A 14,844-nucleotide genomic window follows, 5' to 3' on the forward strand; every position below is an offset into this window, starting at 1 on the left:
TAAATAATGCGTTTGGTACATCTCGATAATTTGTATGAAAATAATAATGAAAATTTCATTGAAATTGGTTGAGGTTACAGCTACTCAAAGATGAAAAGATTAATTAATTAGATTCGAGTCGATTAGAGTAGTTTGAACAAAGTTGTCGTATTTTGAGAGGTGGACGAATACTTTTTGCCAGGGGTTGTACATCTGAAAATTGTCCGATTTCACATTATTTCATTAATTTTATCTGAACCGGAAACGAATATTTAAATAATGCGTTTGGTACACCTCGATAATTTATATGAAAATTTCATTCAAATTGGTTGAAACTATAGTCACTCAAAGATGGAAAGATTAATTAATTAATTAGATTCGAGTCGATTAGAGTAGTTGATAATTTATACGCAAACTGAATATTTAATTGAAATCTGTTGAAGCTACAGCCACTCAAAGATGGAAAGATTAATTAGTTAATTAGATTCGAGTCGATTAGAGTAGTTGATAATTTATACGCAAACTGAATATTTAATTGAAATCTGTTGAAGCTACGGCCACTCAAAGATGGAAAGATTAATTAATTAATTAGATTCGAGTCGATTAGAGTAGTTGATAATTTATACGCAAACTGAACATTTCATTGAAATCGGTTGAAGCTACTGTCACTCAAAGATGGAAAGATTAATTAATTAATTACATTCGAGTCGATTAGAGTAGTTGATAATTTATACGCAAACTGAACATTTCATTGAAATCGGTTGAAGCTACTGTCACTCAAAGATGGAAAGATTAATTAATTAATTAGATTCGAGTCGATTAGAGTAGTTGATAATTTATACGCAAACTGAACATTTCATTGAAATCGGTTGAAGCTACTGTCACTCAAAGATGGAAAGATTCATTAATTAATTAGATTCGAGTCGATTAGAGTAGTTGATAATTTATACGCAAACCGAAAATTTCATTAAAATCGGTTGAAGCTACTGTCACTCAAAGAAGGAAAGATTAATTAATTAATTAGATTCGAGTCGATTAGAGTAGTTGATAATTTATAAGCAAACCGAAAATTTCATTGAAATCTGTTGAAGCTGCAGCCATGCAAAGATAGAAAGATTAATTAATTAATTAATTAGATTCGAGTCGGTTAGACTAGTTTGAAAGAAAAGTTGTCGCATTTTGAAAGGTGGACGAATACTTTTTACCAGGGGTTGTACATCTGAGAATTGTCCGATTCCACATCTTCGACGGTTAATTTGCAAAAAGCTGCGAGAAACATTTTTCAAAAATCGTCGAGAAATACGCGAAGCATATATTTCGTTTCCAAACGAGAGTACAATGACAAAGTGGAACATCGTTACCGGGATTCAGGAGGATCGTATCTTCGTAAAATTCGGGAAGTTCCGCCGGCCTGACGGCGACCAATGCTACCCCGTATTTCCGATGGCTGTGAAAGGACGCGTAAGTGAAGGATTTGCCCTCGTACTCGCCGAAAAACCGCGAATCCCCTAGAATAATGTGATAAATCTCGTTGCCGGAGCATTTTCCGTAGAGCCTGTGCCACTCCTCCTGCGACTGTTGTCCCTCTCTGAAAGTGAAAAATGAATAATCTCTTTTAAAAATTTTTGCTAAATACCTCGGCACATCCGATCACACCGCCCTTGAACCGCCGCCTATGTCTCCGTTTTGTTAACTTACTGTCCTCTGGAGGTGTGCAGCAGAAGGGTGACCAGGGTCGACGCGCCGGGACACGTACAGTTGTTCGCTAACAGAGCATATTTGAATTCGTCTTCGCACACAACGTGCTCAGCGAACTTCACGTGAAGCTTGTTTTCCGGACGGAAGATTTGAACGTATTGAGGAACATTTGGTGCAAAGTCCTTCACTGCCCACGACCTGTCGTTCACGGCAAAAGAAATTGTTCGGTGAAACAATTGTTCGAGGCGTGTATCGTAATGTCTCTCTAATTGGCGCTCGGATTGTCCACGGAAATGGACAATTTGGGAAGAGCGGATACGATTATTCGAGCCTTGCGGTTCGTTTTATACTTACAAATTGTCAACAACTATTAAAAAACGAGCTACCAGGCTCGAATAATCTTATCTGTTGTTCCCAAATTGTCCACTTTTGTGGACAATCTGAGCGTCAGTTAGAGAGGCATTACTGTACAATAATGTCTTCCTATTGAAAAAGATTCAATTTCATATGCATGAAAAATGCACTTTGTCATATAAAATGGAAATATTATAAGTCAGAAAAGTCAGAAAAGTTAATTTAGATTTACAGTTAAAATGGCTTCGAGTGCAAAGGGTTAATTATTAATTATTAATGAGCGGCCATTAAAGTGTTATATATATGTGATTTATATCTTATAATATTATAATAAATTATAATATATTTATATCTTATATCTCATATTCTTTGTAATATTATTACAAAGTAATATTATTACTTTGTAATATTATATATATATATATATATATATATATATAATATGTAATATGTAATATTACAAAGAATATGAGATATAAGATATAAATATTATAATTTATTATAATATTATAAGATATAAATCACATTTTAAGTTATATTGCATACTACGCACTGAAGTAGTTATTTTAAAACTGAACTTTTTCATTTTCCAATTTCGCATTGAAATTCCACCTAATTATAAAGTGTCGGAAAAATCGAACAAAATCTTGACCTTTGGCCAGATCACTGTGCAATCTGCAGTTTTATCACCAGCGACTGTTACATTCAACTGACCTGAGAATCGTATGTTCATCGGCGGCGGTCTTGTCCGCATAATTTCTCGCTGCAAGAACGAAGCACGCTTCCGCCTCGTTCATCCTGGCCCTGGTTAAATCGTTGTCTTTGAGACACGAGCCTTGAATATAAATGACCCTTTGTGCCCAGATAGGCACCTGTAAAATCATTCGCATTGTGGTATCCAGTTCCATCGGCGATAGTAATACCACGTAGTAATCCTGAATGTAACAAGAAACAGTGCAGTCTTTTGTAGGACATATATATTCACTGTGTTTGAAATTTATTGCTACTAATATGAACTTCACTCCAACCCCCTTTTGACACTTTCACGACCGCTCCATAGGTCTTGAAAATTATATATATATTAATTATAATTAATATATATATATATATATATATATATATATATATATATATATATATATAGTATAGTATATATACTACTATATACTATACTACTATATATATATATCAGTGTCCGGTAAACCGGCAAACTAAACTCTACGAAAAGAGATCTTTGTTTCCAATTGTTGTTATTAGACGTGCAGTATTTTGTGTGCGTCACTTTTTTTTAGTAATAATTATAATATCTTCCAAATCTAAAATCTCTACATAACTCAGAGGGAATAATAATATTTTTGTTATCGTGATAGGTATAATATCAAAGCGAATATTTAAACCATTTTTTATTGTGGCTCATTTTTTATGTATCCTGCACATTGATATTTATTTATGTAATTATATTACATTGATATGTATCCTGCACACTTCGTTGTTTTTACTTTTTTTTCTATAAAAAGAAATATCGAGTCTCCGGGGTAAATAGGCGAATTTTCCGTCACAGTTACCTAATGTGGGAACTGGTTAATTAATAAACGGCCAGCGTTTCGCCCATTTCGTACGATGCAACAATAAACGGAGGCGAGTTGCAATTATTGCACGCGTCTCTTACCTGCAGCAATGGGTGGGCGTAAAATTCGTTCAAAAAATCCATAATTGTGTCCGCTTGCAGTGTTGTGCTACAAACTACCACGTGTTTCTCGCTTTGCGCGCGGTGCGAAGAGTACGAGCCGCCTAGCTTCTGCCTTTCCATCCACGTGAACGCGAGCTGCTCGAACTGTCGAAACAAGAATATATAGTTCGTGTTAGAATTCTCGAAAAAGAGCAACCAATGAAATTACTCTTAGAAGCTAGAAGACATAGAGTAATGTCTCCCTTAATCGTATGTTTCGTCAGAATTGTAAGACAAATCGTACTTTTAGTCTAAATTCGTAGCTAAACCATATGTTTTTTGAAAATTTGAACCCAATCGTACGTTTCGTCTAAATTAGAAGCTAAATCATACGTTTCGGCTGAATTTGAAACTATATCATCTAATATCGGCTGAATCTGAAGCTTGATCAGCTGTATCTGCTAAATTTGAATCTTAATCGTATGTTTCGACAGAGAGAAATTGAAGCCAAATCGTACGTTTAGTATGAATTAGAAGCTCAGATTGTGTAAAAAAAAATGGACAGTTTGGGAAGAGGAGACACGATTATTCGAGCCTTGCAACTCGTTTTTATAGTTGTTGACCATCGATAGCCATCAAAAGCGAGCCACAAGGCTCGAACAATCGTATCTTCTTTTTCCAAAATTGTCCATTTTTGTGGACAATCCGAGCGTCAGTAAGGGAGACATTACTGTAAATGGCGTAGCCGGATAAAGCGAGAGTCCCACGAGCGTCGGAAAAACGGACGTCGATCATCTTTCCTTGTTCTTTATAATTATATATATATTATTTATTTATATATATTTAACTATATTATATATTATATATATATTACACATTATACATATATTACAATATATATTAAATATTATATATTTAATATATATTTTTTATAATTATATATAGATATTATTATTTAGTTATTTATATATATTATTATTATTATTATTATACATATTTTTCTTATTTTCCATTAGCAAAAGAAGGGGAGACAGCCAACGTCCGTCGATTATTTTTATTTAAGACGGACTTTTTATTTTATTCTATTCTACTCTATTCTATATCTAGAATAGATAGATATAGATATAGAATAGAATAGAATAGAATAGAATAGAATAGAATAGAATATAGAATTAGAATATAATATAGAATTCTATTCTATATCTATATTTAAAATAAAATAAAAAATAGAATACAATAGATATAGATATATAATAGAATAGAATACAATATAGAATTAGAATATAATATAGAATTCTATTCTCTCTCTCTCTCTCTCTCTCTATATATATATATATATATATATATATATATATATATGTATGTATATCTATATCTATTGTATTTCTATTCTATTCTATTTTTTATTTTATTTTATTCTAATCAAATTGGCAAACCTCTCAGGCAATTATCAAGCCCTTACCACCGCGATAATTAATAACAATGCTAGCAATTGCAATGATACAGTAATTTCTCTCGACTTCCCCGGCTGTGCCGTGTTCGCGTTACAAGAGAAATTCGGTGGAATTATTTTCGATCATCCCGGTATGTGTCTCAAGAATATTCTGTCAGCGGAACATTCGTATATCGTGTGCGGCTGACAGGTTTGACAGATGAATTGCATAGTTATCACTGTCATCTCTTCTCCCGGTAGAACGTGACAGCCGGCCCTGGGCTGCATCCTCTGTCATTAGTCAATGATCCCCGGGAAACAAGTGGGAGAGAACATATTCGGGTTACGATTCCCCCGTCGGACAATTTAATTACGCGTTCGCCGGTGATGGGAATTAATTGGTTCTCGTGAAAGAAGTGTCGACTAGAACGTTACCGAGCAATTATGCGCGCATTTATAATGGAAAAGATCGAATTTCCTGTGTTCGGCGGACCGATCGAGCGTTTTTATTGTGAATTAATAGCGGCTTCGATTATACAGGGTGGTCCAACAAGAATTACCAATTAAATATCTCTGTTAGTTTTAGATCATTTTTGGACGCAGCTGGGTTAATATTTTTTGTTCATTGATCATCCTGGACCAATAGTAACAACTGATGTATACAAAAATATATAAAATTGTATAACTTGTAATAGAATTATATAAATTGTAATAATTAAGAATTATCAATTATATAACCTTTTGGAAATTTGTGACTTTTTGGACAGCCTGTATAGGAGATACTCGAGTGTTAATTCTTATTGGATCACACAGTATAGGAGTAAAATTCCTATAATTAATATATGTATAATATAATATAATTATAATATGATTATAATATAATAATATAATTATAATATGATTATAATATAACAATATAATTATAATATGATTATAATATAATAATATAATTATAATATGATTATAATATAACAATATAATTATAATATGATTATAATATAACAATATAATTATAATATGATTATAATATAATAATATAATTATAATATGATTATAATATAACAATATAATTATAATATGATTATAATATAACAATATAATTATAATATGATTATAATATAACAATATAATTATAATATGATTATAATATAACAATATAATTATAATATGATTATAATATAATAATATAATTTAGAAATGAACAAACAGACTGATGAATACAGTAATGGACAAGCTGATGGTTAATTAGGGAGAATTTACTGCAACTATAAACACGTTTAAGTAGCCTAAAACCAGGAAATACTAATCTTTGCTTAGAAATGAAAGCGAATTAAGATATTTAAATGGACCGATTTCCCTTCGATGCGTGAAGCGACGATTGAAAACCATAATTTACAAACTCATCGATCCCGAAGAAAAGACAATGGATCGCGAAATTTCGCAGCATGAAATCGGACTAAAAAAGCACGATGTTCAGGTTAAATTTAGTCACAAGAGGTCTAAAGAGGTCGACCTAAAAATTCCAGGAAGATCCAATTCGCAGCTTTTACGGAATGTCGCAAAAAAAATGAGGATTATAGAAAATTTACGAATCAACGAATTTGATTTTCGCGAAAACTATTTCACCAATTAGAGCGTGCGCGATAAAAAAACGCCGTCACGCCATCGTGGTTATCGCGTTATCCGCGATAACAATATTTGCAACTGCATTATCTCGTTCGAATTATAACGATAATTGCAATTTAGCCGAATGAAATATCCTATTCCGAGGCCGGCCGTATTTTCTTCCCCGTTGAAAAAGTTGATTACGTTACGGTAATGAAATTGCATAGCTGGAAAACATACAGCAGCCTCCGCGATACAAGTCGCGGTTGTCGCGGCGAACAGCACAATTCTAAAGGGGGAGATTTCGAGTTTCAGTAACGTCGTTAACCGTGCACAGAATTTACTCTGTACGGCGGCGGCGGTGCGCCGCGTGTACGCGCGAATTCGTTAACCTGCCATTTCTGCCCGGATTAACCCTTTCGGCACGAGCGCCGGATATATCCGGCATCCATCTGATGACCAATATGGACGAGTGCCGAATACATCTGGCATCCATGTAAGCCATATTTCTGTAGGCTCTTTACAGAATGTTTACAGGAAACATTTAACCGTTTAGGTACGGCTGAATTCTGCGCGAGGCTATTTCTCTGGACGGCAGAGTCTGATATGTACTGTACAAGGGTGTCTGTATATTCTGTCTGTATATTGTTACGATACAGTTATATTGTTAACAGTTATATTGTTAAGATAAGTCTGTATATTGTAAATCGATGTGAAGACAAAAGAAGTGCGAAACAATGCATATGAAGACGATTATTTAACACGTTGAATGCCACGCCGGTTTTACGAAAGTTGTCCGTGGCGCCACGATGAATTTTCTTTTATGTGATACATATAATGTTGAAATATATAATATATAATATAATAATATATTATAATGATATATAATATATAATATATAATATATAATAATATATAATATATAATATATAATATATAATATATAATATATAATATATAATATATAATATATAATAACATATAATATATAATATATAATATATAATAATATATAATATATAATAATATATAATATATAATATATAATAATATATAATATATAATATATAATATATAATAATATATTGTTGCGAATTACTATATTTCTCTCGCGTCGCGGCATTTTATTTACAATAAAGTACATAAACTATAATACAACTCAATTCAATTATGTTAGAGATCTTTGAATTTGAAACGTTGATCGCTCGACGGTCCGTTCTCGACTCTCCGATTGTCCGTTGATAACACACCTCCGTGGCACAACCCCTCTCTTCTATTATTCTTTAAGGAGTTGTTCACAACAGGGCAGTTTCACATTACAGCGACTTGATTTGGACAAGTCGCCGTAACAATATTATAATAATATATAATAATATATAATATATAATATATAATATATAATATATAATATATAATATATAATATATAATATATAATATATAATATATAATATATAATATATAATATATAATATATAACCATGTTTGACATGTTAATTGCGACAGGGGTCGCTGTTCGAATTGACGATGGTAATAATACAAAATTTTAGATGTTGACATTTGTTTGAAATTATATATATTTCTATCAATTTTGGGCGCGCCGGTCACCGATGGCCCCCATGGCGTCACCATCAAGTTAAGTGCGGGTCACCGGTGACCCCCGTGGCATTCAACGTGTTAATTCAAACGATGACCGAGCGAGCTACTAGAGTAAGCCACTATAGCGGCGCGTCGTCCAGAGAGATGACATCCGCGAAAGCCACTATAGTAGCGCGTCGTGCCTAAAAGGTTAAAGAAAGATTTAGAAACGGATTAAGCACAGTCGTTACTTAACGCTTCAGAAAAACTTCGTACAAAAGTGAACTGACCCTGCGTTATCTGCGCATTTTCAGCGCGGCACCCCGTACAGAGGGAGTGTCACGGCGGACAACGCGCTCGTACCGCAAGGGTTAATCGTGTTTTTGCAATCGTATAAACTTCAAGGTGAATTCGGTTGCGCGTATCCGCCGGTTCGCCTCTCTTTCTTATCGGTGCTTTTTCTTTTTCTTGTTTTTTCTTTTTTCGTCGCGATTATCCCTTTCCGTTCCGCGGATTGTAGTAGTTAAAACGGTATTAATGCTCGTTTTACGACCGTCCAAGTAACACACTCTTCATTCCACGCGATACCAGTCATTGTTAAGTGCGAAATAAAAGTTTTATATCGCCGGCAATCCTCGGGGCGATAAATATTCTTTGGAACCGGGAACGACGGCAAGTAAATGTCAAATACTTTCTCATCCCTTCGGAACTTTGTTCTCGTGTTGCGCAGCTTTGTATTAGAGCTACAAAAGGGATCGTTAAATCGGTGTTCCGTTAACGCTTAGCGAAACGCGACTGTCGCCGATGATCCGGCGAAATCTTGAATCAAAATGCAGATCGTTCGTCGAGGAAATAAAGGACGGGAGTTTCGTCATTTTACGGAACAAAAGTGGTGAATTGAATAATTCGTCGAAAATAAATTGTTGCTTCGCCGGCGTTGTTGTGCCGATACAGTAAATTCGCTCCGATTGTTTCTCAGTTTGCAAAGAAAAACGGACAATTTGGGGAGAAGAGATACGCATTATTCCACGGAGAACATAATTTCGTAGAGAAAAATCCTCGGAATATGATAGCATTTTTTCCGAATTTTTCAGAACGCGACGTCGAGCCGGCATTTAACAAGATAAAAGTTCGTTTATAATTTTCAACGCTGCGAAAACAGCTTTTCGATTGGATTAAAATTGATTCGGAAAGGTGGGTCCTTTTCAAGTAAAATTGAGGCAAGCACATTTCGATCCAACGAATAGTTTCCGAGATAAAAATTACCAAGTGCGACACATTTTCACAGAAATGGGCAAAGATCGTAAATTTTGGAGCCCTGTATTTTTTAAATAAAATCGATGTTAGTAAAATGCTGCCTTAAAATTCCATTGGCCGTTTAAATTGTAATGTTTAGGATATTTTGAGGCCAATGCTGTACGCGAAGCTGTTTACGTTGTTATAAAAATAAGATTAGAAGAAGAATCACAATTTCTTGCTTTGCTGAATACTACTCTACAGCAACAATTTGAATTTTTAACTTTTACAAGTATTTGATTTTTCCTGCGTTATATAATGTATAATAATAATACAATATATAATATTATATAAAACAATAATATAATATATATGTTATATATAATATATAATAACAATAAAATATATAATATTATATAAAACAATAATATAATATATATGTTATATATAATATATAATAACAATAAAATATATAATATTATATAAAACAATAATATAATATATATGTTATATAATGTATAATAACAATAAAATATATAATATTATATAAAACAATAATATAATATATATGTTATATAATATATAATAACAATAAAATATGTAATGTTATATAAAACAATAAAATTGTTAATTTCATAAAATAGAACCGTCTTTTCGATCCAATATTTGACCAACGACACTAACCCTGTGTTCGACGAGTATACTCGTCGTCAAGATCGCAGTGATAGGAACAAACTCGTTCCGTCACACCTTTTTACACACATTAAATTACCATACCGAAGTCGACAATTAATTACGCACCTGTGTCGGTAGAACGATGAGAGCGACGCAGATCATGATGACCATGTAGAGCTGCGAAGGCCAGATGTCAGGCACGAAGTCCCCGTAGCCGACCGTAGAGAACGTGACCACGACGTAGTAGGTGCTTTGAAACAGGTTCAAATGCCTGTGCCCCGCCCTCTGGAAGTGTTGGATCCCGCATACGCTGGAAATTAAATCGAAAACTGTCGCATGGAATCGTATTCCGCGGAATTAAAAAGCTCGTCGGGGAGGCACCGGGATCAAAAACGCGGCGTCTGTGCGCCGGTGATTCGACCCTACGTCGTTGAACGCGTCGTCCTGTCGTCCTGTCGTCGTCGTCGTCGTCGACGTCGCAGTCGTTGAAACCGATCGTACAATTATCTTTTGCTGCGGGATCCCGGGATCTTTTCGTCTTCGACGCGCAATGAATCGCGGAAACGTGGAAGACCGTCGGAAGATTGAGCCGCTCTAACGAACAGCATTCACAAACACCGCGTTTCGATTATGCACCCTATTTACAGGGTTATATTTATATTTACAGGGTGGCCCAAAAATGTCTCGTAATCCGGGAATGCTGGATTCCTCGGGTCATTTGAAGCAACTTTTTCCTTAGCGGAAATGCGATCCGCGGCTTCGTTTACGAGTTATTAACGAAAAACGGTGACCAATGAGAGGCGAGCACGACTGACGCGAAGCGGCCCAGCCAACGAGCGCGCGAAGCTCTGTTCCGCTGATTGGCACGGCTGTCTCGCGTCAGCTGATCTCGCCTCTCATTGGTCGCTGTTTTTCGTTATTAACTCGCGAACGAAACCGCGGATTGCATTTTCGCTAAGGAAAAAGTTATTTCAAACGAGCTCAGGCAACCCCCATTTTCGGATTGCGAGACATTTTTGGGACACCCTGTATACTTGCACCCTATTTATACACAGGCCTGTCTCCATCTTAGACTCGAAAATCGAGCCGAAATGCGCGCGGAAACAGCCGCGCGTGTCAACGATGCGATACGTAATTACTAAAAGTCTATGAATAATAATTAACTAAATTATTTAGATTTTAGTAATTACTAGACTATTTAGTAATTACTAAATCTAAACTTGATGGCATATGCACAGGGTGTTTCTGGTATCGTGCGGAGCAGAATTGATACGTCATGAACTTAAGACTATTTATACTTAAAGACTATGTAACCCTTTGCGCACTCGAAGCGATTTTAACTAAATAATAAAATATAAAAATATAAAATCATTTTTCTAACTTATAGTATTTCTACTTTGTATGACAAAATGCATTGTATGCATATGAAATTGACTCTTGGGACTCGCACAACAGTTACACTCTTAACAATTTTTTAAATCTAGACTTTGTTAATATCAAAATTATCTTAAAAGGTGATATAACCAATTTTAGTGTTGCCTCAGAGTCACAACTCGAGTGCAAAGGGTTAATTCCTGTTCAATGCTATTATTTCTTCAGCCTATTTTTTTTTATCGAAAACAGAGTCGCGAATTGGAAAAAATTCTTTCTGTATTTAGGATTTATTTTTTGAGGTAGAATCGGCGCCTCTCCGTTTGCACCATCGATTACACTAATTTAACCTGTACAGTCGCCAGCAAAAGAGAAGACCTGGAGGTCCGCTGTCATATTGAGAAATCAAGCTCACAACGTGCTCGTCAAAGCCTTCCGCGCGAGATTGCTATTATTATTATTATTATTATTATTATTATTATTATTATTATTATTATTAATTGATGTGTAATAGAACGTTATCGTTGTCGTTATAAATCCCGTAATGACGTTAATATTTTGGATTAGTCATACGATCAAACGGCGCGTTTCAATTATAAACTCATGCGATATTAATGCGTTTCGATTATGATCGCATCTGCTATTAATGCACGGTTTCAACTGTCAACTAGTCAACTATGAAAGTAACAGAATATCAAACTCAATCATTGACAAGTACAGATATCTTACTCGCTGAATTGAATATGATATATCTATAAAAAAAGTGGTTTATTTAACACTAGATTTATGGAGCCTGTCAAAATGACGGATCACTTAATTTTTTCATTTATTCAGATTTCAATCATTTATTCAAATATTTAAAATTTCGATTATTCATATCGCAAAGATACATTCGTGAGTTATTTATTCAATTTGTATGAAGTTTACGCGGCAAATGTTGCAATAAACTTAAAATTTAAGTTTATAAAGTTTATAAATAATATTATATTAATATTATATATTTATATATATTAATTATAATTTATATATTATATATTTTATATATTAATTATTATATTATTTATATATATTATATATATTAATTATTATTTATATATTATATATTATATATTTTATATATTAATTATTATATTATTTATATATATTATATATTATATATATTATAATATATTTATATTAATATCATAAAAAGTTTATAAATTTAAGTTAAAAATCAGTATAAATGTCTTATTGTTACTTCGATAAACTAATATAAAACAGCTGTTCTCCATGCTCCGTAAATCTAGTGTCAAATATATAATATATCTACAAAATGTCGTTTATTTAAAAATCTAACACCCACGTGAAGTAATATTTACATTTTACGAAATACGTCGCAGAAAAATTCCGCGAATTTCTGGGCGCCGCGTTTCGGGGAACAGGGCGCGAAGCGTGGAATCGTCCTTTTCCACGGGTTCCGGAAATCGCGGTAAAAAATCGGAACAAGAAACGTGGCGGTGGCCGACGTTTCGAGGAACGAGCATAAAATGGCGGGTCGCTACGCGGATTTCAGGTTTTTGTTGCTCGGTTTTTTAATTCGCGAGCCGATATCACATTTTCCGTTGCCTCCGGCGTGATTTTTCAAAAGAGATTATTATCGTTTCGTGCCCGATAAAAAATAAGCTAAACGGAACAAAGAGGATGCGAAATCCATGAGGAAATCTCGATACACGGTCGGACGCGCACGGATATATATATATATATATATATATATATATATATATATATATATATATATATATATATTAACGATCGCGAAAAATGACGACACGCGTATTTAAAAAAACGGAGCTTTCGGACGCTTAAGAGTGACGTACGAGTAAGGCGGGCCCTTCCTAACTCGCCGAGGATTAATTTTTTTCGCCGGGATTAATGCCAGTTGTGTCACGGAATATCTGCACAATTTTATGAGGGACACGTAATGCTGAATTACGGTTTCAATCTGGCGGATTCGATTAACTTTTTCATTACGTTTATATTCCATTTCCGCTTCAACTTGCGGGACTATTATTGCCTTTGCTGCATGATCGATTATTTATGACTATAAGAGAAAATAATCTGCAAGAGAAATTTTAGAAAATTCATAAATTACGCGTGCGAATACCATTGAAAATTATAGTTATTTATATTGATACAAGTAGTTCGTTCGAAGAGACACTAATACAAATCTCGGGGAATAAATATTCGACAAACCTTTTAACTTTTAATTGTGTGTGTGTGTGTGTGCCGTATTATTTTCTTTGCAATTATATAATGACTGGAACTTTCTTGGTCGCAATAATTCCTTCGAAAAAAAAGAAACTTTACATTTATTGTGCGTTTATATCTATGGCGATTTCTCCCGGAAATGTCACATCTCGGGTTGCTGTGAATTTCCCTGTGCTAGTCCCTAGTAGTCCTGCGCCTATGTAATTTGTTTCCACGGGGTATTTAGAGGCATGTGGCCTCTGGATTGCCTTCGAATCGTGACATGTGGTCTCTGAATTGACTTCTAATCGTGTCAAGTGGCCTCTAAATTGCCTTCGAATCGTGTCAAGTGGCCTCTGAATTGACTTCTAATCGTGTCAAGTGGCCTCCGAATTGCCCTCGAATCGTGTCAAGTGGCCTCTAAATTGCCTTCGAGTCGTGTCAAGTGCCCTCTAAATTGCCTTCGAATCGTGTCATGCGGCCTCCGAATTGCCTTCGAATAGTGGCAAAAATTTTCGTTCCAGGTTCACATAAAAAAGTTAAAAAATCAGAGCGTTTCTATTCCTTTTTTTTAATCATTCCAGCAATACTAAAATTAAAAAGCAGTATTTCAATCATCGTCTAGTAGACTAATATCCCTTTAACATTAACATTAACAAAGAAACTCAAGTCGTTCGGTCCAGTTTTAAAAAAGTTCTTGCGTCTTTAAAGATACTCGAATACTTTTTGCCAATGTTAGAGATGCCGCACCGTTAAATTTGGCCTACAAAAACGAAATGAATGTTAACACTAATTTTTACATTAAACGCGCTTCGAATTTATTTCTATCGATCCAGCGTAACACCGTATGTCGCGAAACATGTCGACGTGTAACAAATGGTTCATTGTCATAAACAGCGGCGTAGTTGCAGCATTTCCTGAATCACTTTCGAACTCCTCCATTCTAATCGGAAGGAAGAAAGTTTGGCGCGGCTAATCGAACCGCGCGCGCGCACAATGTCAAAAGCTCTCGCTCCGGCGTG

General features: G+C 34.5%; 1 protein-coding gene across 3 annotated transcripts in view; it reads right to left on the reverse strand.

Annotated features, from left to right (window-relative positions):
- Positions 1–10,555, reverse strand: part of SLO2 (slowpoke 2) — a 36,030-nt gene extending 25,475 nt beyond the window's left edge. For 2 of the 3 annotated variants that reach the window (XM_076523376.1, XM_076523375.1), the window contains exons 1-5: positions 10,352–10,555; positions 3,701–3,865; positions 2,746–2,966; positions 1,678–1,875; positions 1,341–1,567 (exon numbers count right to left, since the gene is read on the reverse strand). In XM_076523376.1, coding sequence (XP_076379491.1) covers positions 1,341–1,567; positions 1,678–1,875; positions 2,746–2,966; positions 3,701–3,865; positions 10,352–10,396 — 856 coding nt within the window. In that variant the 5' untranslated portion in view covers positions 10,397–10,555. Of the gene's footprint in view, positions 1–1,340; positions 1,592–1,677; positions 1,876–2,745; positions 2,967–3,700; positions 3,866–10,351 lie in introns of all 3 variants that reach the window. The other variant, XM_076523374.1, reaches the window with a different exon arrangement.
- Between the last annotated feature and the right edge of the window lie 4,289 nt (positions 10,556–14,844).

The sequence above is a fragment of the Megalopta genalis genome, chromosome 6, assembly GCF_051020955.1.
Source record: "Megalopta genalis isolate 19385.01 chromosome 6, iyMegGena1_principal, whole genome shotgun sequence".
Classification (NCBI taxonomy): Eukaryota; Metazoa; Arthropoda; class Insecta; order Hymenoptera; family Halictidae; genus Megalopta; species Megalopta genalis.